The 26,587-nt window shown below is 45.3% G+C and overlaps 1 protein-coding gene across 1 annotated transcript in view; it reads left to right on the top strand.

Moving 5' to 3' along the window:
* The window catches only part of GLP2R (glucagon like peptide 2 receptor), a 47,269-nt gene that overhangs the window by 12,829 nt on the left and 7,853 nt on the right, over positions 1-26,587 (top strand). Inside the window, exons 5-10 of the mRNA XM_061175925.1 lie at positions 3,687-3,793; positions 5,994-6,147; positions 8,164-8,323; positions 9,360-9,420; positions 12,028-12,097; positions 21,558-21,646. Coding sequence (XP_061031908.1) covers positions 3,687-3,793; positions 5,994-6,147; positions 8,164-8,323; positions 9,360-9,420; positions 12,028-12,097; positions 21,558-21,646 — 641 coding nt within the window. The remainder of the gene's footprint in view (positions 1-3,686; positions 3,794-5,993; positions 6,148-8,163; positions 8,324-9,359; positions 9,421-12,027; positions 12,098-21,557; positions 21,647-26,587) is intronic.

Here is a 26,587-nt window from a genome sequence, read left to right as displayed (position 1 = left end):
CTGCACTTTCCAAGACAGGAAGTAAAGTTTTCTCTCTTTAGAGCAGTGAGAACACGGGCATTGCCTCCCCCTCTCTGCAAATGGCCATATTTCCAAGAAATCAAATACTTAAAAAAAAAAGTTTCTGGCCATGTTTACCTGTGTTTCTAGTAGAGGGTTGAATTTTTGCCCAAAAAAGGCTAGTGTTATTAAATCTATGCCCTTTGGAGTTTTGGCAAACAAGATATGTTATGTTCTTCCAACTGACAACTCACTGGGGGTCCTTATGCATGTTAACTGGTGCTTTTTTAAGGAGATTGTGTGTGTGTGTGTGTGTCTGTGTGTGTGTGTCTCTGTCTTTCAAAATTGTACACACTTACTGTCTTTTCCATCTTCACTGTGCGTTCATCATGCACTGTGGCCGTAACTTTTGCAGTTTGAAGTGTGACAAGACTAGCACGCTTCTCTAAAATTTCACAGGTAGAAGATTGATTCTTACTGTAGATCTTAGCAACCTCGGCATATGATTTTTTTTTCTTTCCTTATTAAGTTGAGAGCTTTCATCTTTTCACTTAAAGGAAGCACTTCGTGGCTTCTCTTTGGCACATCCGAATTGCCAGCATCACTACTCTTTGGGGCCATTATTAAGTAAAATAAGGGTCACTTGAACACAAACACTGCTGTACCAAGACAGTCTAGCTAATAACCAAGAGAGGTACTAAGTGACTGACGGGCAGGATATGCTGGACAGAGGGATGATTCATGGCTCAGGAAGGACAGAGCGGGGCGGTGTGAGATTTCACCACGCTACTTAGAATGGCACACAATTTATTTATTTATTTATTTATTTATTTATTTATTTATATTTTTAAAAATTATTTATTTATTTATTTATTTATTTATTTATGGCTGTGTTGGGTCTTCGTTTCTGTGCGAGGGCTTTCTGTAGTTGCAGCAAGCGGGGGCCACTCTTCATCGCGGTGCGGGGCCTCTCACCATCGCGGCCTCTCTTGTTGCGGAGCACAGGCTCCAGACGCGCAGGCTCAGCAATTGTGGCTCACGGGCCTAGTCGCTCTGCGGCATGTGGGATCTTCCCGGACCAGGGCTCGAACCCGTGTCCCCTGCATTGTCAGGCAGACTCTCAACCACTGCGCCACCAGGGAAGCCCAGAATGGCGCACAATTTAAAATTCATGAATTGTTTGTTTTTGAAATTTTCCATTTAATATTTTTGGACCGAAGGTTGACAGCAGGTAACTGAAACCACAGAGAGCAAAACTGCAGATAACGGGAAACGACTGTAAAAGAAAAAGTTGATAAATTGGACTTTATCAAAATTAAAAACTTATGCTCTGTTAAAGACACTGTTAAAAAAATAAAAAGGCAAGCCAGAAAATGAGAGAAAATACTGGCAAAACATGTATCTGACAGATTTATATCTAGAATATATAAAGAAGATTTACAATTCAAAATTAAGACCAACAATCCAATTTAAAAGGTGGCCGAATATTTCAACAGATACTTTACTAAATAAAATATACAGATGGCAAATATGCACACGGAGTGATTCTCAAATCATTAATCATTAGAGAAGTGCAAATAAAGCCACCATAAGGTACTACTACACACCCCTCAGAATGATTAAAATTTAGAAGACTGATTGTAGGAAATGGTAGTAGACCCTCAAGCAGCTGGCACTCTGGTGGGAATGTAAATTGATACAACTTATTTAGAAAACAGTTTGGCAGTTTCTTGAGAAGTTAAAACGTACACCATGCTACCACATCATTCTATTTCTAGATGTTTATCTGAGAGAAATGAAAACCCATGTCCACATAAAAAGTTGTACAGAAATTCTCCAAGCAACTTTATATGTGAGAGCCAAACCCTGAAAACAATCCAAATGTCCATCAGTGGGTGAGTGCATAAATAAATTGCGGTGTATTCACAATGGAATACTGCTCAGCAATAAAAAAGGAATAAACTATTAAATTTTTAAAAATTTTAGATTTACTCTTTATTGAGGTAATATTGGTCTACAGCATTATTTAAGTTTCATGTAGACAACATTCTATTGCTACTTCTGTATACCCTACAGCGTGCTCACTACCAAAAATTTACTTTCCATCCACTGCCATATAGTTGATCCCCTGTACTCTTTTCACCATCCCCCTGCCCCTCCCCCTCTGGTAACCACTACTCTGTATATACGTGTTTGGTTTTGTTTGGTTTGATCGTTTATTTTGTTTTTTGTTTTTGTTCATTTTTTTATATTCCACATATGAGTGAAATCATACAGTATTTGTCTTTCTCTGTCTGACTTATTTCACTCACGATAATACCCTCAAGTTTCATCCATGTTTTTGCAAATGGCAAGATTTCATCTTTTTTAATGGCCGAGTAGTATTCTTGTATATATTTACCATATCTTCTTTAGCCACTCAACTGTTGCTGGGCACTTTGGGTGTTTCCATATCTTGGCTGTTGTAAGTAATGAACATAAGAGTGTATATATCTTTTTGAATTAGTGTTTTTGTATTCTTTGGATCAATATCAAGAAGTGGGATAGCTGGATCAAATGGTAGTTCTAGTCTTAATTTTTGGAAGGAATCTCCATACTGTTTTCCATAGTGGCTGCACCAGTTTGCATTCCCATCAACAGTGTAGGAGGGCTTGCTTTTCTCCACATTCTCACCAACACTTGTTATTTCTTGCCTTTTTGACAATAGCCAAGGAATGAACTATTGGTATATGCTATGACATGGATGAATCTCTAAATAATTATTCTGAGGGAAATAAGCCTGACAAAAAATAGAATATTATAAGATTCCATTTATATAACATTTTAGAAAATGCAAACTACTCTCTAAAGGCAAGGGATAGTGAGAGGGGATGAATTCCAAGGGGTCACAAGGAAACTTTCAGGAGGTGATGGAAATGTTCATGGTCTTGAATGTGGTGATGAAATGTGGTGATGAAATCACAGATATATTCATGTTCAAATTCACCAAGGTTTATACTTTAAATGTGTGCAGCGTATTGTACCCCAATTATACTTCAGTAAAGCTGATGAAAGAGTTATGCAGAGAAGTTTAGGCATAACCTAGCAGGTAATACGTATTTACTGTGGGTTCTTGTGCAAAAATTTATTCAGAAACATAATCTTGATGGCTATATGCACAGTGGATTGAGTGAAAAGATGGGATTTCCTTTGGAAAATCACACTTAATAACAGAATTGCCAGTAAACTAACCTCTGTTCACAATCAGGGTATCCTGGGACTCAGGGAAAATATTCCAGTGTTTAAGTGGGTCTTTGTTGAAGAGATCATCTGTGAAAAGTTACTTTAGGAAGGAGACATCCAGATGGAAACCCGGCCCTGTCTTCCAGAGACAGGGACCCCGATGCTCTAGGGACAGCACGTTTGGGGGCAAAGAACCTGTCCTCATTCCCAAGATGTCCTCTTGTCCTGGGCACGATGCTCCTATGATATTGTGAATCTCAGTGCATCACTGCTGGGCAGTGGGACCAGCCATGGAGGTGAGACCCCCCCCAGTGGGCTCTTCACTCATGAAGGTTTCTCGAACTCTGAGATGTGCCAGAGAGCTGTGGTATAAACAGGTCTACTAGGGTTCGAGGCATGGAGAGGGGGTTGGACACCATAGCTGCCTGGCTTGGCGGTCACACCTGCTCTTTCTCTGCGTTCAGGTGGAACACCGCGCCTTGCTGTCGACCTTGCAGCTGTTGTACACTGTGGGGTACTCCCTCTCCATCGTCTCCCTCTTCCTGGCTCTCACCCTCCTCTTGTTTCTTCGGTGAGTGGAACTTCTGCTGTCACATGTTCAGACAGGTACCCAGGCATGTGCTCGTTGGCTCCCTTTAGAAGGCAGGAGACTGGGCTGGATGATTTCATGGCTCCTCAGAGCTGGAAGGGATCCGAGAGATCCGTCCCATTTTGTAGGCAAAGGAAAGGGATCTCAGAGGTCCAGAGAAAGACACTGGGTCACCCCAGGTCGCAAAGCACAGCTAGGACTGGAATCTGGGACTCCTAACTCTGCTTTTGCCCCTTTTGGATTAGATGACCTCTGCCCAGCCCTGGTCTAAATTCCTAGTTACACCCATTACTACCACAGCCCCTTCTCACCACAACTCTACCAGATGCATTATTTTTATGGACAAGATTAAGAAACTTCCCCGAAACGAATTAGTGAGTGGGAGAGCTGGGGTTTTAATCCAGGGCCCTCGGACTCCAATTAGCCATCAGTCATTTGAGTGCTTCCTTGGTGCCAGGCACTGTTCTAAGCACGTTACCTGCATTAAGTCATTTAAGTCTCTTTCTAATCAGAATTAGGATGAATTCCAATCCTAGGAGATTAGCCTTATTATTACCCCATTTTATAAGTGAGTTAACTGAAATATGGAGAGATGACGTGACTTGCTCACAATCACACAGCTGGCAAGTGATGGAGCCAGGATCACACCGGGCGGTCCAGAGCCTGAGCATTTTCACTCCCTTCTACCGTCTTTCAGAATCCAAAACCTGGATGCATTTTACGAAATCACGTTTTTAGAAACGACCCGAGTGAGATATTTATAGACCCCCTAGGGAGCCCTCCAAGGCTGTCTCCTGGTCTCGGTCCATTCAGGAACATGGCGTCCTGGTCTCGGTCCATTCAGGAACACGGCGTCCTGGTCTCGGTCCATTCAGGAACATGGCGTCCTGGTCTCGGTCCATTCAGGAACATGGCGTCCTGGTCTCGGTCCATTCAGGAACATGGCGTCCTGGTCTCGGTCCATTCAGGAACATGGCGTCCTGGTCTTGGTCCATTCAGGAACACAGCGGAGTGTAATGTGGCAGAGTGAGCATTCGACGCAGCTGTGGAGACCTGGATGGGGACCCTGGAGACCTGGATGGGGACCCTGGAGACCTGGATGCTAACTCCAGAGCAGCTCCCACCTGGGCTCTGTGAGGCCCAGGGCTGGCCCCACCTCACCCCTCAATCCCACGATGTTCTTGAGGTCCTAGAGCAGAGAGCAGAGTCATGACCACTTACCCGACTGGGAGAACAATGACTGAACAATGGGAGAGAATTCCACAGCCTGTGCCCTCTGCTATCTGTGCCCTCCTCCACGCACCTTCCCAAAGTCCCAGAACCAGGCCAGGAGAAAATAACCGCCTGGCCCTGGAGGAAGTAACTTTAGCAGAGCCTGGGTCGACCACGTGTCCATTTTGTCTCTGGCTCTGGGCCCAGTCTAGGGAGAAGGATGCATAAATAGTAAAACACAAAGACCCGCTCAAATCTTTTTGGAAACTAACAAAGTAATACTAGCTCTAAAGCAAGGCAGGACTGGACGGACATATGCTGCACAGGGGCATAGGCAGGGCTCTGACAGCACAGTGATGGAAAAGGGTCCTTTCGCTAGAGAGACCGAGGATGCAGTTTTACATCAGCCGGCACAGGAGGCTCCAGCTGGGTGAGGGAGGTCATGAGAGCTGATATTTTCCAGGCACTTAAGTGCCAGGTACTGTGTGAGCACTTTTCACCCATTAACTGGTTGAATCCTCCTGCAGCCCTCTGTGGTGAGTGCCCTTGTTCTTACAGGGAGTAGAGTCTCGGAGAGCCATATATTGACCTCAGAGTTTCTGGGTCTAAATCTCAGCTCTGCCGCTTACTGCTCTGGGACTTTGGACTTAAGCTTTCTGCCTCAATTCCCCCATTTGTAATGTTGGGAGCTGTAAGGAGTAAGGATACCCATAAGTACCCACAGGCAAACAGCTTGGAACATAGCCTGGCATGTTGAGCATTCTATAGATGATAGCTGTTATTCTCTCCATCTTACACATGAGGAAAATGAGGCACAGAGAGGAAAGATCCTTTAAGTCAGCTATCCAGCTCTGGAGACTACACTCTGAACCTGTGCCCTTCAGTGACAGATACACAGGTTTCAGGCACACACCTGTTGGTCTGAGCCATTCTTTTCTGAGGGAAGACACTCGGTTTTCTCCTTGCACAGAAAACTCCACTGCACACGCAACTATATCCACATGAACTTGTTTGCTTCTTTCATCCTGAGAGCCCTGGCTGTGCTGGTGAAAGACGTCATCTTCTACAACTCTTACTCTAAGAGGCCCGACAGTGAGAAAGAGTGGATGTCCTACGTGTCAGAGGTATGTCCTTCCTTACCGTTGGCCTCGACCTGGTGCATCAATACTGGGAACTGCAAGAAGGTGAGGCTGGGGAGGAGAAGAGAGAGAGAAAGCGGTGTCAGTCTCTCTGGTTAGAGATGCATCACCTAACTTTAAAAACTCAACTTCCCGAGAACGGGGCAGGTAAAGGAAATCAGTAGCGGAAAATTTCACTGAGAGGCTGCTTTATACCCAATGGGTGGAAAATTTCTTCACCTGTAGACAAAAGAAATGGACCAGATCAACCTTTTAAAATTATTACTGTGCTTTACAACAGTAAAGCATTTCTACATCTGTTGAGATGGTTTTTCCTTTATCCTGTTAATAATGAATGCAGTAACCTCTCAAACTACCTTGCACTCCTGGAAGAAATCCAACTAGGTCCTGATATAGTCATCTCTCTCCCCTCCTGCTGGACTGTTTGCTAACACTGTGTTTTGTTTAGCAGTTCCTCATCTACATTCAGGAATAATTTTCTTTTCTTGTACAGGCATACCTTGGAGATACTGTGGTTTGGTTCCGGACCACTATAGTAAAGCAAATATCGCAATAAGGCAACTCACATGAATTTTTTGGTTTCCCAGTGCATATAAAAGTTATGCGTACACTATACTATAGTCTGTTAAGTGTGCAATAGCATTGTGTCTAAAAAAATAATGTACATACCTTAATTTAAAAATACTTCATTGCTAAAAAATGCTAGCCATCATCTGACAACATGGGGTTGCCACAAACCTTCAGTTTGTAAAAAACACAGTATCTGAGCAGCCCAATAAGGCAAAGTACAATATACGAGGTATGTTTGTACTGCCTTTATCAGGTTTTATCAGGTACTGCCTTTATCAGCATAAAGTTTATGCTGACTTCTCAAGACAAATTATCTCTTTCTCACTTCTCTGGAAGAATTTGTTTAAGATGGGTATTATTTCTTCCTTAAATGTTTGATAGATTACCCTAGTGAAGCCATTTGGGCCCAGAGTTTTCTTTATTGCAAGGCTTTTAATTATGGATTAATTAGGACTATTACATTCAGATTTTCTGTTTCTTCTGGTGTCAGCTGTAGTAATGTGTTTTTCTAGGAATTTGTCTACTTCATCTAGCTTTTCAAATTTATCGGCATATTGTTTATATTCCCTTAAGATCTTTTTAAGGTCTGTTACATCTATCGTGGTATTCCTTTTTTCGTTCCTAATATTGATTATTTGTACCCTCACTCTCTTTTCTCCCCCCTTGATAATCCTTGCTAAAGTTTCTCAATTTTACTGGACTTTTCAAAGAACAAACTTTTGGCATTGTTGATTCTCTTTATTTTATGTCCTCTATTTCATTGATTTCTGCTATTATCTTTATTATTTCCTCCCACGTACTTTCTTTGGCTTTATTTTGCTGTTCTTTTTCTAACATTTTTGACATATTTAAGGTAAGTGACTTTCAGCCTTTTTCTTTCTTAATAAATGCATTTGAGTTTGTAAATTTCATTCTAGTTGTAAAATTCATCCTAGCTGCATGCCCCAAGTTTTGATATGCAGTATTCTCCATACATTCAGTTCAGAAATAATTTCTAATTTCTATTATCATTTCTTTTTTGATTCATGAATTATTTAGAAGTCTATGTCCTCATTTCTAGTTATATGAATATTTTTAAATTATTGGTACCTTGCTTAATTTAACTGAGATCAGAAGACATACCTTTCAGTGCTTTCTTTTTTTAATTTTTAAAAAATTTTTTCAGTGCTTTCTTTATGGAAATTGCTGATGATGAATTCTCCTTGTATTTGTCTAAAAATGTCTAGGATGTCAAGAAGCTGGGCTTTAAAACCTACATGAAGCCCCCATATTTTTATATTGTTGCCAACCACTCTGAGATGGTCAGCAAGGGTTTGGGAGAGAGGGGAGCTCAGAGGGAGGGGCTGTGCATGTGGAGGCCCTTCTCCACCCTGGTGGGGTCCAGATGCTGAGGGAGCCTGGACTCACCCCCATGTGCTCTGTCCTCTGCAGGTGTCCACTTCCTGCCGCTCGGCCCAGGTTCTCCTGCACTACTTCGTGGGTGCCAATTACTCATGGCTGCTGGTTGAAGGCCTTTACCTCCACACGCTCCTGGAGCCCATCGTGCTTTCAGAAAGGCGGCTGTGGCCCAGATACCTGCTGGTGGGTTGGGGTGAGTGACCTGAACCCCCAGCCACTTCTCCTGGGGACCTATCAGAACGTGGGAGCCCAATAGAGCTTTTGGTTGGAGTTAGGGACCAACTGGAGTGAGGTTTCTGGGACAGATAACCCCTCAATCACAAGAGACTCTGAAAAGAGGGGTGTGTGTGTGTGAGTGTGCACACACTCCCATGCACACGTGTACATGCATGTAGACATAAGTGCTGTAGACCCAATGCGCATGTTCGAAACTTGGGAAGGTTTTGGTAGAATCAGATGACATTCCTCCTACCCTGTCCCCAACTGTATTCATCTACTAGGGCTGCCGTAACAAAATGCCATAGTCTCTGTGGCTTGAAACACAGATGTTTATTTCTGGAGGCTGGGAACTGTGAGATCACAGTGCCAGGATGGTTGAGTTCTGATGAAGGTCCTCTTCCTGGCTTGCAGACAGCTGCCTTCTTGCTGTAGCCTCACATCATGGCGGGGGGAGAGAGAGCGAGAGAGAGAAAGAGAGCTCTCTGGTCTCCTCTTATATGGACACTTATCCTATCACGATGACCACCCCCTACACACACCTCATCTCAACCTAATTACCTCCAAAGGTCTCATCTCCAAATGTCATCACGTTGGGGGTTAGGGCTTCAACATATGAATTTGGAGGGGACACAGACATTCAGTCCATGTGTCAACTAAGTCTCCAAGATGAGGTCTGGAACCCCTGTTGTCACAAACTCTTGGGGAAGTTGAGGCTGCAGCATTCAGAGGGCATAACTTTGGCCGGTGATTCAGGAGGTTTGATAATTGTCTTTGGATTTACTCTAAGCTGCTCTGTGACGTGTGGCAAGTCTGTCCTCCTCTCTGCTTCCTGGTTTCTCAGTCAACGGCCCTGTGCCACTGTAGGCCTCTCCAGCTCTCACTGTCCCCAATTCTATGATGTTTGGGTTTTTATAAGTTTCAACCAGTTGTGCTTGGCCCATCAGGGTAGTGTAGGCAGTAGGCAAGTGTGGTCAGCCAGCCCTTGACTCCATTTCCGTGTTTTCTCCCAGCCTTCCCAGTGCTCTTCGTTGTACCCTGGAGCATCGCCCGTGCTCAGCTGGAGAACACAGGGTAGGTAATTCACCTCTTTTTACATTTCCATGAGCTAGCCATTCCCAGATAGGCCCCAATATAAGGAAATATACTATTTTCCCAAAGAGAATATCCACTCCCTTCCATTTTGGCCATCTAGAATATACTTAAGTATGTAGATAAAAGAATCAAATACCTTTCTTGTAGAAATTAGTCTATTAATTTAGTTACACATGCAAATAAGCACAAAATTAGCACAAATTAGTACAAAAATTGGCTGCTTAGGTTAGCAGCGACCCTGGGTATATACAAATATAGGTACAAGAATGGTTATTGCATTCACAGTGGGGGAAAAAAGGCAAAACCAATCAAACAAAAAAAAAAAACCCTGAACATCCATCAGTAGGGGAATCATCAAACAAATTGTGGCATACCTATATAGTGGACTATTATAAAACTACTGAAAGAACAAGTTAGTTCTGTACCTTTTGGCTTTTAGGGACTAAACCTCAACAGCGTGTTGTTAAGCTTGTAGCTGAATAATGTGTGTCAGTAATTCCATTTCTTTCCCTCCAAATAGTTACCACCAAAAATCCCCTACACAGACATACCTTGGAGATATTGTGGGTTCAGTTCAGGCCACCATAATAAAGTGAATATCTCAATAAAGCGAGTCACGTGAATGTTTTGGTTTCCCAGTACATGTGAAAGCTATGTTTATACTATACTGTGTATTTGTTAAATATTTGTTAACTATTTGTTAAATAGTAAGACTTGAAAGTAGCAATTACTCCTTGATCCATGGGCTACTGTATACTATTAAGTGTGCAGTAGCATTATGTCTTAAAAAAATCTTAATTAAAAATACTTTATTGCTAAAAAAATGCTAACCGTCATCTGAGGCTTCAGTGAGTCATAATCTTTATGTTGGTGGAGGGTCTGGATGGCTGCTGACTGATCAGAGTGGTGGTTGCTATAGGTTGGAGTGTCTGCAGCAATTTCTTAAAATAAGACAAAATAATGACATTTGCCACATCTATTTTTCCTTTTATGAACGATTTCTCTGTAGCATGCATGCTATCTGATAGCATCTTATCCACAGAAGAACTTCTTTCAAGATTGGAGTCAATCCTTTCAAACCCTGCTGCTACTTTATCAACTTATTTTATGTAATATTCTAAATCCTTTGTTGTCTTTCCAACAATCTTCACAACGTCTTCACCAGGAGTAGATTCCATCTCAGAAAACCACTTCCTTTGCTCATCGATAAGAAGCAAGTCCTCATTGGTTTAGTTTTATGATAAGATGGCAGCAATTCAGTCACACCTTCAGGATCCAGTTCTAATTCTAGCTCTCTTGCTATTTCCACCACATTTGCAGTTAGTTCATCCACTGAAGTCTCGAACCCCTCAAAGTCATCCATCAAGGTTGGAGTCAACCTCTTCCACAGTCCTGTTAATGTTTCTTTTTGACCTCTTCCCATGAATCATGAATGTTCTTAATAGCGTCTAGAATGGTGAATCTTTTCCTGAAGGTTTTCAACTTACTTTACCCAGATCCATCAGAGGAGTCAGCATCTACAGCAGCTATAGCCTTACAAAATGTATTTGTTAAATAGTAAGACTTGAAAGTAACAATTACTCCTTGATCCATGGGCTACAGAATGAATGTTGTGTTAGCAGGCATGAAAACAACATTAATCTCATTGTAGCTCTCCATCAGAGCTCTTGGGTGACCAGGTGCATTGCCAATGAGCAGTCATATTTTTGAAAGGAATCTTTTTTTTTCTGAGCAGTTGGTCCCAACAGTGAGCTAAAAATATTCAAGAACTGTTTGGTGCAAGAACCCTAGCTTTCAGCTAATCTCGGCTTTCGACATGCCTTCCTCACTAAGCTTAATCATTTCTAACATTTGATTTAAAATGAGGGATGTGTCACTCTTCCTTTCACTTGAACACTTAGAGGCCTTTGTAGGGTTACTAATTGGCCTAATTTCGATATTTCTGTGTCTCGGGGAATTAGGGAGGCCTGAGGAGAGGGACAGAGATAGGGGAACGGCCGGTTGGTGGAGCAGTCAGAACACACACATTTATTAAGTTCACCATCTCATATGGGCACAGATCATGGCACCCCAAAACAATTACCATAGTAACATCAAAGATCACTGATCACAGGTTGCCATAACAAATCTAATAACAATGAAAAGCTTTAAAATGTTGCAAGAATTACCAAAATGTGACACAGAGACACGAAGTGAGCAAATGCCGTTGGAAGAGAGTGCCTACAGACTTGCCCGACGCAGGGTTGCACAAACCTTCAATTTGTAAGAAAACGCAATATCTGCGAAGTGCAATAAAGTGAAGCACAGTAAAATGAGGTGTGCCTGTAGAATTAAGAATTCATGTTTGTATGAACACGGAGAAAAATGTGGAAGGATACACACCAAGCTATTAGCACGAAGACCACTTTCCTGGTTAAAAAAAAAAAAAAAAAAGTCCACAGTATCAACCTAATAGGAAGGGACTTGGGCCCTCCCTCCCCCCTCCCAAGTGAGTCTTGAGTGTGAGCATCCTTCTTCCAGAGGGTACTTTACCTTCAGCCTTGTCTCAAACGCAAGTCTTCTTTTACTGCTTGCTCTTTGCCATAGGTGCTGGGGAACCAACAGGAATAAGAATATCTGGTGGATCATCCGAGGACCCATGCTGCTTTGTGTAACGGTGAGGACCATCCCACCCACCCTTTTTCCTCTCTCTGAGCTCAGCAGCTGTGGAGGACCCTGTCCCCTCCTCTGCCACCCACCAGATTCTCTGGCTCAGAGTGAACCTGGGCCAGATCCCTTGAGATGGAGACGCTGAGCTGTGAGTAGGATCTGTTGAACGAGAAGAAGCAAGTAAGAAACTCCTCCTCGGTGTCATGTCATGGCAGAAGTAAGTGTGCCATATTATCCCCCCTACCCCCCAAAAAGAAACTTCTCCTTGTTCTGGTTCAGTACCTAAATCCAGGCTTACACTATAAGCCTCCTTCTTTCTGGGTTTTCGAACTATGTAGAGAAACCCGTAATCAGCTCAGTGACCTCATGTCAACTGGCTGTGATGTGCACAAACCCTGGGGATGCAGGTGCCTTCGGTCATGGACGAGCCCGGGGACAGCAAAGCTATGGGCTTGGATTTACCACCATCAGCAGGAGGGAGGGGAGACTAAGGAAGCGTCTTTTAGAGGAGGAAAGCATGCGATCGCTATTAACCCAAAGCTGTGATGGGGGTTCGAGTCAGGAGGTGATGCTGAGACCTTGTGGAAGAAGGCCCTTTATTCCTTAAGGCCCAGAATTTGGGGGGTGCAGAGGGACTGTTCAAGCCGGAGTCCTAAAGCTCCTTTAGATGGTAGCATGTGAGGAAGACATCTGCCAAAGAAGTTCGGGGGAGGGGCAGGGAGCTAGCAGACAGTTGGAAGGTTGAGCAAGATCCCAGAGGAGGCGGGAGGTCTTCCTGCCTGGACGCAGGGCCAGCAGCCCTGGGCGCCCACCAGCCAGGCACCGCCCACCAGCCAGGCACCGCCCACCAGCCAGGCACCGCCCACCAGCCAGGCACCGCCCACTCTCTTCTCCAAGGGGTTGCCGGGCATTCCGTTTTTGCCATTTTATAGAAATAACCTGGCATTTGTGGTTTCGTGAGAGCAAAAAGGCTTATTTTTAGAGAAGAATGTCAATATTTGTCAATAATTGAAGGGCACTCTCCGCCCAGACCTGAGTGTGCCTGGGAGGGGAAGATGTTTGTAGAAAGGGCAGGAAAACCGAGAGTGTGGAGACGCTCTAAGCGGTGGCCTGGATGCTATTGGTGATGTCCCCTCCTGTCCTTCCACACGCAGCTGAGAACGGATGCTCAAAATGACCCCTGACCACGCCCACTGCAAGCGCGGCCTCCTGCCCTGCCTCACCCACCCCGCTCCTCCCTTCCCCACATCCTCTCCTCTCCAGCCACGCTGCCCTGCTGCGGTCCCAGCCGCAGCTCCTGGCTGGCCACCTCCACCTCCAATGGCCGGCTGACATTTATTGAGTGCCTCCTACCTACCTACTCTTCTAAGCGCTCTGTGCATATTAACTCATCTCATCTTCCCAACAAACCCATGAGGTAGGCGCTACTAATATGTTTCTTTTATTGGTGAGGATGCTGAGGATTGGTCTGAAGTCACAGAGTTCGTCAGTGGGGGCCAGATCTCGGTCCGATCGGGTGACACCAGCACTTGTAACCACAGCATCGTGCAGCTGCCCCCAAACACTTATTGCCTCCAGCCCCCATGCCTGGAGGACTGTGGGCTTTTCACGTGTTAGTACCTTGCTTTGGACCCTCCTCAGGTTGGAGCCGCCTCCCTCCGCCATCTTATCCACCTGGACACCCACCCCACAAAGTAGAGATGGTCACACCCTCCTCTGTGTCCTTCCCAGATCCTGTACCAACTTCTGCTATGACCCCAGCAATGTTTTATTGCAAGTATTTGTCTAAAGCCTGTGTGCTGTCACTATAAGCCCTGTGTTTTATTCATCCTGGTGGCCAGCCCAAGCATACAGCAGGCTCTGCAGAAACTTAGTAAATGCTTGTGACCCACACTCCTGGGCCCTGGAAGGTTCTCATGAACCAGGCAGAATGAAGCAGGATGGTCTTCCCTAGGATGGAGTTCAGACTCGCTCCAGCTGGATCCCTGGTGCTTACCCTGCGTGCAGTCTTCCAGAGGCTACATCACTGGTTCTCCATCTTGGTTGCTCTTGGGAGCACCTGGGTATCTTGAAAAATTCTTCTTGCACGAGATTTGTGTTTCATTTATCTCAGATGTGGCTTAGGGATTCTAAGGAGAAGCTCGGGTGTGGTCTCCTGAGTGCTTGTTCTGAATGCAGGTTCCCAGGCCCCACCCCGGACCTGCAGGATCAGAATCTTCATTGTAACAGGATTCCTGGGCAATGGGTGCACAATCATGTTTGTGAAGCTCTGTGCCCACACACCAGCGGTTCTCAAAACTGGCTGTGCATTAGGAACATCGTGGTGGCTCATACCCCAGAGGATTTCATCCGAAATTCTGGAGGTGGTACCCGGGCAGTGATTCTAATCCGTGGCCAGGGCTGGAACAATTGCTCTGGACCTCGCTGCTTGGTTGTCCATGGCTGGCTGAACTGTGTGCTGGTTTCTCCAGGTGCTTCCTAGTTCCTAGAGCCACCTTTTCTCCTGCCGGGACCAGAGAATGTGCTCTGTCTTTTCATCTTGGATGAAATGACCTTCACATGCTGTTGCTTCTACAACTCCAGTCGTGGCCAGCTCCACAGAAATGGCCAGAATCACCTTAGCTCACAGTGGTTCCTTGTCCTCCCATCCACACGCCCTCTTCCTCCTGTTCACCCCACAGTGAATGACACCACCATCCATCTACCAGGCACCCAAGCCGGAAACCTGGGCGCCCTCCTAGCTTCTATCTCCTGCCTCACTACAGCCTCCAGCCAGACTTCAAGTCTTGTCAGTTCTTCCTCTGAAGGTCACTCCAAGCTTTCTCCTTCTCCTCAATCCATTGTCATTGTTCTTCTTCAGCCCCTTGGGGTTTCTCATGCAGACCTTTGCAAAAGCCTTCTATTTGGTCTCCCTTCCTCATTCCTGCCCCTGGCAATGCATCCTCTTTATTGCAGCCAGAGTGGTCTTTCTTGAGCAAAATTTGGCTATGTTTCTCTTCTACGTGTGACTTTTTAATGGCTCATTACTGCCCTTGGACGTGGTTCCAAACTCCTTCATATGGTACGTATTGTCATTCCCATCCAACCACAAGCACCCCGTGCTCCATTTATATGGAGAAATGCACAGTTCCCCCAAATCCATCCTGAAGTTCATGCCTCCCGTGCCTTTGCACACGCTGCCTCTCTGCCTGCAATGCCCACCTGATGGCCCTACATCTGCCTGGTGAGCTCTTCCTCCTTGCAGACTGAACCCTTTATTAAGGCTAAGTGCATGTGCCCTTCAGCAGGGCTCTTGGGGATGGAGGGTTTTAACCCAAAGGAGTAGCTCTAATATAGGTATTTTCGTCTATATAGCGGGCCAGGGGAGGAGGGGCTTGGGGGGAGATGGAGGAGTTAGGGGTACACGAGACCTACCTCTGAGTCCCCACCGTGCTGGCAACCACCTCTGCCAACTTGTAGACCCAGATATGAGCATGGCAGCTGGGGTGGTGCCAAAGAAATGTCCCCAAGAATGGTACATCTGATCATATGCATTCTGTATCATCTAGGACCTGAAAAGGAGCCTTACATGGTTGGGGTCCTAAGTGCCCCACATCTGGTCACAGAATCCAAGAGGAGTTGGCTGGGTTCTTTAAAAATTTCCAACGCTTGCGCGGAACGAGGATTTTTGTACCTTTTTCTAATCACCTTTCTGCGCACTTCCCAGTCCTCAGACTGCCCTGCTTCCTTATTGGTTATCCTGTATAAATACCCCAAGCTTCTTGCCTTGGGGAGGTGGATTTGAGATGTGTTCTCCTGTCTCCTTGCTTGGCTGCCTTGCAAATAAACCCTCTGTTTGCTGCAAAAAAAAAAAAAAAATTTCCTCCTTCAGCCCCTTTCCTGCTGGTACACAAGTCATGAACAGCCCCATCCAAATGTGATTGCCGACCCCTGTCTTCTGGGGCACCTGGATGGATGGAGGTTCTGTGGTCCACCAGGCTGGTGTTTCATTCCATGGCAGTGAAGAAGTGCTTCCTCCATATAGCCCAGTGGTTGATGCCCATTTTCTCTTGTCTGGTCTCTGGAAGACACAAAGAACAGTGAATCAACACGCTTCTCATCACAAGCCTTCATTTCCTAGGAGACAGTCCTGGTTGAAATTAATTTACTGAAATATGTGCCTTTCCCGTGTTAGGCTTGCTTTGTAAGAAAAACGCCTGTGTTCAACAAGTCGCTAAGCCAAGGACACAACGTTTTCTCTTTGTGATGAAAAACAGATATCCCATTAAATGGGATAAATTACTTGGTTACACTTAGTTTGTATTTAAGTGTTCTGTTACTAAATATTTTTGGCTGGGGATCTCCATTATCCCCGTTGGCTTGTGGATTGGATGAATAGCCTCTTGCCTGAAACTCTATCCTCTTAGCTTTGCGCATTGATTCTCCCGAGGCCAATAAGACAAGTAATAACAGGTACGTGTTGGATTCTGCAGCTCGTGTTTCAATCTGTGGTTTAAGACAAGGACATCAGTATTGTGCTGGTTCAATGTCTGTAGAGACTTTACTCCATTAATTGTCACCCAACCACCGTCTCTATGGGCTCTTTCTCCATTGCATAGAGGCATTTTTAAGTCTTTTCAATTTTAAAAACAACTGTAACCCAAAATCACTATTAGCCCTACAATTAAGTTGAGAGATATTATCTCCATTCCGCAGCCCTTGCCAACTACTGTTCTATCAGTCTGCTTCCTTTCGCAGTCGAGTCTCTTCAATGTGATCTGCACTTGCTGTCTCCTGTCTCCTGCAGCTTCTCTTAAGTGAGCTCCCTGTTGCTAAGTGTGGTCTTATTTCGCCTTAAATTTATTGTAGCATTTAAACCTTTTTAAAATTCTACCCATTGTGAGCTTCCAGGAAACCACTTCCTTGTGGTTCACTCTGACTGCCCTGGCTACTCTTTCTCAATCTCCTTTGATGTCTCCACTTCCTCTACCTTTCCCTTCATTACAAGGTAATTCTCAGAACCCTCTTTTTCTCCCAGTCTCCACAGCCTCCCTGGACAATCTCACCAACTCCAATGGCTCCATGCTCTGACTGGGACCTCCTTGCTGAGGTCCAGACGTAAATATCTCACTGCCTTGGGACATCTCTTGTGTCCAAAACTACTAGATCCCCCCTCCTCCCAATGCTCTTCCTTCTCCATGTGGTCATTCTCCTGGTGAATGGCACTACCACACATTGAGATCTACCATGAAACCTTGGGGTCATCTTTGATCTCCCATCCAGCCCGTAACAAAGGTCATCTGACTCAAACTCCTTAATAATTTCTAATCCATCTCCTCACCATCACTGAACCACCAGGGCTGCTCTTTACGTCACCTCTCCATCATCCTCCCCAGGAACTCTGAAACCGCCTCCCAGTTGGTCTCCCTTCCTCCAGCTTTGCCTCCATTCAATCTAGTCTCCACGCTTGCTGCTAAAATGATCTTTCTGAAATGCAGAAATGCAAATCTGATCAGGTCACTTGCCAGCTTGAAATCTATCATCCCTGTTTTCAGAAGAAAACCCAAACTCCTTAGTGTGACCATGAAAGGCTCTGCAGGACCTGGCCCTCCCTCCCTCTCCAGTCTCACGTCTCATAAACCCTGTTCTCATTCTCCAAGCCCTGCTTACGTTTGACCACTTGCTGTTCTGTGTTTCCAGTGGTCCATGATCTCTCATGAGGTTGCTGTCTAGAGGTTGGCCAGGGCTGCAGCCATTTGAAGCCTGGGGCTGGAAGATCAGCTTCCAAGGGGCTCATACACATGCTGGCAAGTGGTGCTGGTTGTTGGTCGGAGGACTCAATCCCCCCACATGGGTCTCTCCATGGGCTGCTTGGGCGTCCTCACAACATGGTGGCTGGTTTTCCCCAGAGAGAGAGGGAGAGAGAGAGAACCAGGTGGAAGCCATCCTTTTGAGGACCTAGCCTCAGAACTCACAGCATCACTTCTACCATATTCTTTTCATTAGATGCAAATAACTAAACCTAGTTCACATCCCAGAGACAAAATGCGAATTAGGCTCTGCCTTTTGAAGGGAGAAGTGTCGAAGAATCTGCAGACATATTTTAAAATTTCTACCAAAGCTGATAATCAAGGGTCGCATTTTCCCAGTTCATGACAGCTGTGGAAAGTCATCTAGAGAGTGGAGAACGTGTGCTTTCCAGTGAATTCCATGGCAGCAACAGGTCCTCAAGTTCGACACCAATAGACCTGGAGTTCTTTACAGTGGGAGGCAGTGTGGGATTCTGTTTAAGTGAAGGGAGGGTTGTAATTAGACAAATCTGAATTTAATTAATTACCAGCTCAGCCACTTACTAGCTGTGCAAGCTTGGAAATAGTACTTGTCTCCTCTGTGCCTCTGTTTTCTCATTGTATCATGGAATTAAAATAGTGTGGCTTCCTCAGTGGGTTGTTGTGAGGATTAAATAAAATAATGTATGGAAAGTTAGCCCAGTGCCTGACATGGTAAGTACTCAGTACCTGTTAATTAAAAATAATAATGTAGAAAGAGAAATTAAGGAAACACTCCCATTGACCATTGCAACAAAAAGAATAAAATACCTAGGAATAAACCTACCTAAGGAGGCAAAAGACCTGTATGCAGAAAACTATAAGACACCGATGAAAGAAATCAAAGATGATACAAACAGATGGAGAGATATACCATGTTCTTGGATTGGAAGAATCAATATTGTGAAAATGACTGTACTACCCAAAGCAATCTGCAGATTCAATGCAATCCCTATCAAATTACCAATGGCATTTTTCACAGAAGTAGAACAAAAAATTTTACAACTTGTATGGAAACACAAAAGACCCTGCATAGCCAAAGCAACCTTGAGAAAGAAAAACGGAGCTGGAGGAATCAGGCTCCCTGACTTCAGAAAGCCACAAAGCTACAGTAATCAAGACAGTATGGTACTGGCACGAAAACAGAAATATAGATCAATGGTACAGGATAGAAAGCCCAGAGATAAACCCACGCACATATGGTCACCTTATCTTTGACAAAAGGGGCAAGAATATACAATGGAGAAAAGATAGTCTCTTCAATAAGTGGTGCTGGGAAAACTGGACAGCTACATGTAAAAGAATGAAATTAGAACACTTCCTAACACCATACACAAAAATAAACTAAAAATGGATGAAAGACCTAAATGTAAGGCCAGACACTATAAAACTCTTAGAGGAAAACATAGGCAGAACACTCTATGACATAAATCGCAGCAAGATCCTTTTTGACCCACCTCCTAGAGTAATGGAAATAAAATAATAAACAAATGGGACCTAATGAAACTTAAAAGTTTTGGACCGCAAAGGAAACCATAAACAAGACGAAAAGACAAGCCTCAGAATGGGAGAAAATATTTGCAAACGAAACAACTGACAAAGGATTAATCTCCAAAATATACAAGCAGCTCATGCAGCTCAATATCAAAAAAACAACCCAATCCAAAAATAGGCAGAAGACCTAAATAGACATTTCTCCAGAGTAGACATACAGATTGCCAACAAACACATGGAAAGATGCTCAACATTACTAATCATTAGAGAAATGCAAATCAAAACCACAATGAGGGGACTTCCCCAATGGCACAGTGGTTAAGAATCTGCTTGCCAATGCAGGGGACACGGGTTTGATCCCTGGTCTGGGAAGATCCCACATGCCGCAGAGCAACTAAGCCCGTGCGCCACAACTACTGAGCCCACGTGCCACAACTACTGAAGGCAGTGCACCTAGAGTCCATGCTCTGCAACAAGAGAAGCCACCACAATGAGAAGCCTGCGCACCGCAATGAAGAGTAGCCCCTCCTCGCCACAGCTAGAGAAAGCCCGCGTGCAGCAATGAAGACCCAACACAGCCAAAAATAAATTAAATAAATAAATAAAATAGATATAAATAAATTTATTTGAAAAAAAAAAACCACAATGAGGTATCACCTCACAACGGTCAGAATGGCCATCATCAAAAAATCTACAAACGATAAATGCTGGAGAGGGTGTGGAGAAAAGAGAACCCTCCTGAACTGTTGGTGGGAATGTAAATTGTTACAGCCACTATGGAGAACAGTATGGAGGCTCCTTAAAAAACTAAAAATAGAACTACCATATGACCCAGCAATCCCACTACTGGGCGTATACCCTGAGAAAACCATAATTCAAAAAGATACATGAGGGCTTCCCTGGTGGCACAGTGGTTAAGAATCCACCTGCCAATGCAGGGGATTGGCAGGGACACGGGTTCAAGCCCTGGTCCGGGAAGATCCCACATGCTGTGGGGCAACTAAGCCCGTGCGCCACAACTACTGAGCTTGCCCTCTAGAGCCTGCGAGCCACAACTACTGAGCCCACGTGCTGCAACTACTGAAGCCCATGCGCCTAGAGCCTGTGCTCCACAACAAGAGAAGCCACTGCAATGAGAAGCCCGTGCACCACAACAAAGAGTAGCCCCTGCTCACCACAACTAGAGAAAGCCCGTGCACAGAAAGAAGACCCAATGCTGCCAAAAATAAATAAAATAAATAAATTTAAAAATATATATATATGTACCACAATGTTCACTGCAGCCCTATTTACAATAGCCAGGACATGGAAGCAACCTAAGTGTCCATCGACAGATAAATGGATAAAGATGTGGCACATATATACAATGGAATATTACTCAGCCATAAAAAGGAATGAAATTGAGTTATCTGTAATGAGGTGGATGGACCTAGAGTCCATCATACAGAGTGAAGTCAGAAAGAGAAAAACAAATACTGTATGCTAACACATATATATGGAATCTAAAAAAAAAACACGGTACTGATGAACCTAGGGGCAGGGCAGGAATAAAGACGCAGACGTAGAGAACGGACTTGAGGACACGGGGAGTGGGAAGGGTAAGCTGGGACTAAGTGAGAGAGTGGCATGGACATATATACACTACCAAATGTAAAATAGATAGCTAGTGGGAAGCAGCCGCATAGCACAGGGAGATCAGCTCGGTGCTTTGTGATCACCTAGAGGGGTGGGATAGGGAGGGTGGGAGGGAGACGCAAGAGGGAGGGGATATAGGGATATATGTATACGTATAGCTGATTCACTTTGTTATACAGCAGAAACTAACACACCATTGTAAAGCAATTATACTCCAATAAAGACGTTAACAAAACAAATTAAAAAAATAAAAATAATAATGTAAATGTCCATCTGCCTTTCTCAGACAGCTGCTGGGTCTCCTGGAGGCAGAAGAATAAACTAGGTGGCTTTTCAGGGTCTTTTCTAGACTCTCAGTTGAGATGGCCTTAGGGAGAGTGGGGATTACCCTGACCACTTGCCACCTGACCAGCTGACTACCAAACTGCCCCTGATTTCCCTGGACAAGGATCTGATGGCGGGTCCAGGGTGACCTTGACATTCTTAGCCACATGGAGTCCATCACTTACTCATATCTGTGTTTTTTTCAAGGTCAATTTCTTCATCTTCCTGAAAATTCTCAAGCTTCTCATTTCTAAGCTCAAAGCTCATCAAATGTGCTTCAGAGATTATAAATACAGGTGAGTGGCCTGAGGTCAGTACCCAAGAGCCCAAGATTATTTTTACCCCTTTTGGCTGTTCTGGCTAATGTCCCAGGAAGGGGGGAACACTGCATTAGTATGTTTATCTCCTGACACAAGGGTGTCAGCAAGAGCCCCTCTGAAAAAGGTGTCGTGGGATCATGTAGGGCTTTTGCCAAAGACGAGGACCTTCTGAGCCCATGAAAATGAAGTCAGTGGTGAGTAGTAAAGGGCACACACATTCCCCAGCAGGACACTGTTAAAATGCTCCTAAGAATGGGTGGTTTACGGGAACAGGAAAGAGTCACATGAAGGGCAGTTTGACAGTTGCCTTCCTTCGGGAAGGAGTTGAGGCAACAGAATAAAGGATACATTGTAACTCAGAAGAGAGTATTTGGGTATTTTTAAGGCCTTGAGTAATACAACCACAAACTTTTGGAGTCCAAGGGAATACATTATTCACACAGTCACGCTTTCTTTGTGACTTGCCTTTGCTGCATCCCGTGTTCTGCTTTCCATGGTGACAGCGGTCCCATCGCAGAGTAAGTCAGATCATGGGTGTTTGTTGAGCTCTGCATTGCTGTCAATCAAATGATGAATGAGTGAGAGAGAAAGGGCTCCCTCCCACCTTTCCCAGTTACTCTGCTTTCTGTAGGATGTGTGCACTTCTTGGGGACAGAGGGTTTTAACCCAGAGTTCCTCTCCCATGGTAGAGATTTTAGTCCTTGTGGCAGGGGTGGAGGTGTGAGTGAGGGTGGCTCTACCTCAGCTTCTCCCTCTCTAAGGCCAGAACGGGCCCCAAGCCAGGTGTGCTGGGAGAGTAGTTTTTCCATTTATCTGACAAACATTTAATGAATGTCTAAAATGCGCTTGGCACTGTGCTTCAAACAAAAGGTAAATAGGATGGGGACCCCATCTGTGAGGAGCACACATTCTAACTCGCCAAGGACCGGGATGTGGGTGTGGAACATGAGTCAGGGGGGCTGATGCTGGCGTTGACCCCAGACTGACCTTGGGTAAGTTGCTTGGCCTCCCTGGGTCTGCTTTCTGGTATGTCACATGGGGTCGTCACCCCAGAGCCATCCTCTGCCTGCGATGAGGATTAAAGGAGGTCCTAGTTACACCTCTCCCAATCTAATCAGATGTGGTGAGTGGTATTTGCCCCGGGTGTCCAGACCCCAAATCCTATCAACCTAACCCCCACCACCCCCGGGAGTTCCAGAAGGGTAAACACACACCGTTCAGGACCAGGCAAATATGTACGGTATTGGCTCTAATATTGCGCAACCTGCCCCTGGCCCTGGGACACTTGGGCTGGCCTGGATCACACAGAGCTACGTACCGTCTTTCTCGGCGCCTCTGGCCGAGCCTCCAAGTGGCTGACAGCCTCTCTGGCCCTTTTCCCAAGGCTCAGCCTCCCACCACTCTGTGAGGATGGAGGTCCAGGGCCAAGAGCAGGGCTTCTCCCACCTACCCTGCCTGGGTCCATTTAGGGAGGGAATCCTCTCACTAACCAGGCACAGGGGAAACCCAGGCACCATGGAAACCCAACAGAGGACAGCACTCCTGGGAGACAGAAACGGGGCAGATGAATGCCAAGGCACCTCTTTCCACACAGACTGAGAGCCTAAACCCTGCCATTTTGTGCCTCCAAAGCCCACCATGTACTGCTGGGGCCATCCCCGAGCTTCAGACCCACAGTGGCCCCTACGATAGTTTTCCATCCTGGCTATTTTAAGCATCACCAGACAGCCGGCCAAAAGCCCTGATTTGTGAGCTCTTCTACTGGATATTTGATTCAGTAACTGAGGGATGGAGCCCCACACCGGTACTTCTTACAGGAGAGTTCCTAGAAGATTCTGATACACAGCCAGAGTCGCGGCACCACAGGACCAGATGTTGTAGTGAAATAATGCATGGAGTTTTCTGGTCACGCCATGGCAAATGTGTTTCTAAGCAGCCTTGACATCATCTTTTCCAGGTTCTTCTCTAGAGTTATCCAAGACGGTGGCTCTCACACTTTTTAAAATAATTAATTAATTAATTAATTTTTGACTGCGTTGGGTCTTTGTCGCTGCGCACAGGCTTTCTCTAGTTGCGGCGAGCAGGGGCTACTCTTTGTTGTGGTGTGCGGGCTTCTCATTGCGGTGGCTTCTCTTGCTGAGAAGCACGGGCTCTAGGCACGGGACTTCAGTAGTTGTGGCACGCAGGCTCAGTAGTTGTGGCTTGTGGGCTCTAGAGGGCAGGTTCAGTAGTTGCGGCGCACGGGCTTAGTTGCTCCATGGCATGTGGGATCTTCCCGGACCAGGGCTTGAACCCGTGTCCCCTGCATTGGCAGGCAGATTCTTAGCCAGTGCGCCACCAGGGAAGTCCCTCTCAAACTTTTCTGATCACATGTCTCTATTAGTAAAGAATGATGTCACTCATCATATATATACATGGTCTACTGAACTACTACATATGCGATACACCAAAATAAAGAAAATTATAAAGGAAAGATAAAAATTTAACATACACAGAACTTCTATTATCCTCTCTTATTATATATTCTTCCAACACCAAATGGATTTCCTTGTACAGTCCTGAAGTGTGCACACCCAATTAGGAGGCAATTATCTCAGGAAGTGTAAATCAAGATACTGGGGAGACCTTCATGGCTGAGCGGTGATTCAGGACAGCTATTTTGGGGAGAGACAGAGTAACCCTGCCTGGCATAAACGATCTGTCTGGAAACTTCCCCAACCTTATTCAAGGTAAAAGCTTGAAAAGAGGAACCTGGGTGCCTGCCTACCTGGAGGCCTCCCAGCGTGAGACACCTCACCTTGGCGAGTTTGATATCTACCACCTGGGGACTGTCCTGGGGAGACTTTGGCTGAGAGTGGCCCAAGTGGCTGAGGCTTGGAGGGCTAAGTCTAACTGAACTCACAAGAGACTGATATACAAACCAGACTATACAATTATTCATTCTTAGATTCTGTGAAAAGTGGGAGTGGGACGTTCCTGCTAGCGCCTGCACTCCTCATAAAGTTGACACCAGAAGATCCAGAAATCCAAAGCAGTCACCAGAATGTTGCTTGGTGATCACGTCATCAAAGTAAAGTGGTTGGTGTTGAAGGATCACTGATGGTGGCCTGAGAAACCACCACTGCCCTGTGGTGCACCCGTCCCGGTGAGAGGGAGGTTCATTCCCCAGAGTCTCCACCCATAGGGCCGGATGAGTACTGAGAACTTCCTGCTTCTTTGTGACTTTTCCTGCCATTTTGGTTGGCCATCTGCTTTCTGTTTATTCTTTCTCCATGCAGAGTGCAATACAGTTGATTAGTTTATGCTTATTAATTAGCAAAAAGGGCTCTGTCTCTTAGGACACACCCAGGCCACCTTATTTTACTCTCTGGGCCAGGGAATCCTACAGCGTCGAGAAGCACATTTGCCCATCTCTCTGTCACAACAGTGCTAACTTCCTCATTTCTAAGTTCTGGGAAGGCTGCTTCCCGTCACCCCAGCGGGTCATGAGCACCCCCAGCTCACACTGCCCTCCTCCACGTTGAAAGGTTCTCCTCTTCCACATCCCCTTCCATTAGGGCCCCCTGCTAGGGTAAGGAGGAAGGGGCAATGGGGCCCAAATGCATTTTGTCCTAACTGGTAGGAACAGCCCGGCCTACAACTCTCCCAGATTTTGAAAACTTTCAGAATGTAGTTCTCAAGATTTGCGCCCCCCCCCGCCCCACCCAGGAGTATATTTTAGGAAAGTTTAAACAACACACTTAGACCTTGACAAAGAGGCAAGTGGCTAGGAGCTGGAGAACCTTTTGTAGTCCTAGCCCTCATCCCCCGGCTTCTACCATTCAAGAAGGAAACTGTAACCAGCCCAGCTGCCTGCCTGGTCTGGACAGGGACAGCTGAGCCAGGCCTGGAGAAAGAGCAACGTCCCCGGATTGTGGACAGACATCAGTGGCCCCTCAGCTTGGAGGGAGCTCTCTGTCCTTTGTGGTTCCCAGCATGGAGGTGGCTCTCTCCTCCTAGATAAACGATCTTAACTTTCCGTGTGATGCATGGGGCAGAACTCTTAAGGAACCTATAAAGGAGAATCATTTCTTAACATGCTAAACCCCAGACCCCTTTCTGAAAGAACTTTCAGAAAAATGTCACACATGGAAGGAAAATAATCCAAGTCACTGAGGTTGTGAGCAACTTGAGGACAGGGACAGATTCTTTAAAAATGGTGATAGCTACATGCTATTGATTGCACATCATGTATCGGGTACCATTTATTCTGAGGGTTGGCCTCATGTTATTTAATCCTGACAATGACACTGTCAGCAGTTATTACTAATAATATTTTTATTATTATTTTAACATTTCATATGATATTATTAGTAGTATAATCCTCATTTTTACAGATAGAGAGGTTAAATAATTTTCCCAAGGCCACATCGCTAGTCATTGGCGGTGCTGGGATTTGAACCCAGGCCCCAGGTACTGTCTGTCCCCGTGTCTCGTTGCCTTTGGCCCCAGCTCCTCCTCCTCACTGTACTCGCTCATATGTCCAGAGCAGATGCCCAATATTTGTTGAAGAGCTAACCGACAGCAATAAACTAAACCATTTAAATAAACAAATGACTGTAGATGAAAAACAGGCATAAACACAGCTCATAAGAGGATGCCGCTATAGATATTTATGGATTTTCATCTGAACAGAGACGCAAATAGTCCTTTGTCCAAGGAGAATTTAGAATCAGGTGAGGAGAGGGAAATTCCTTCTGACATCCACCCAGAGAGGTGGCAGTTACTAAAATGGCCCAAAACCTCATAAAAAGATGGTCATTCCTTAAAAATTCTCCTGTACTAAGTGTGGGATCCTGGATTGGATTCTGGAATGTGAAAAGGACATAAGTGGGAAAACTGGTGAAATCTGGATAAAGTCTGGAGTATAGTTACTGG

The sequence above is a fragment of the Eubalaena glacialis genome, chromosome 19 (genome assembly GCF_028564815.1).
Source record: "Eubalaena glacialis isolate mEubGla1 chromosome 19, mEubGla1.1.hap2.+ XY, whole genome shotgun sequence".
Lineage (NCBI taxonomy): Eukaryota > Metazoa > Chordata > Mammalia > Artiodactyla > Balaenidae > Eubalaena > Eubalaena glacialis.
This window is presented reverse-complemented; position numbering and strand designations above follow the sequence as displayed.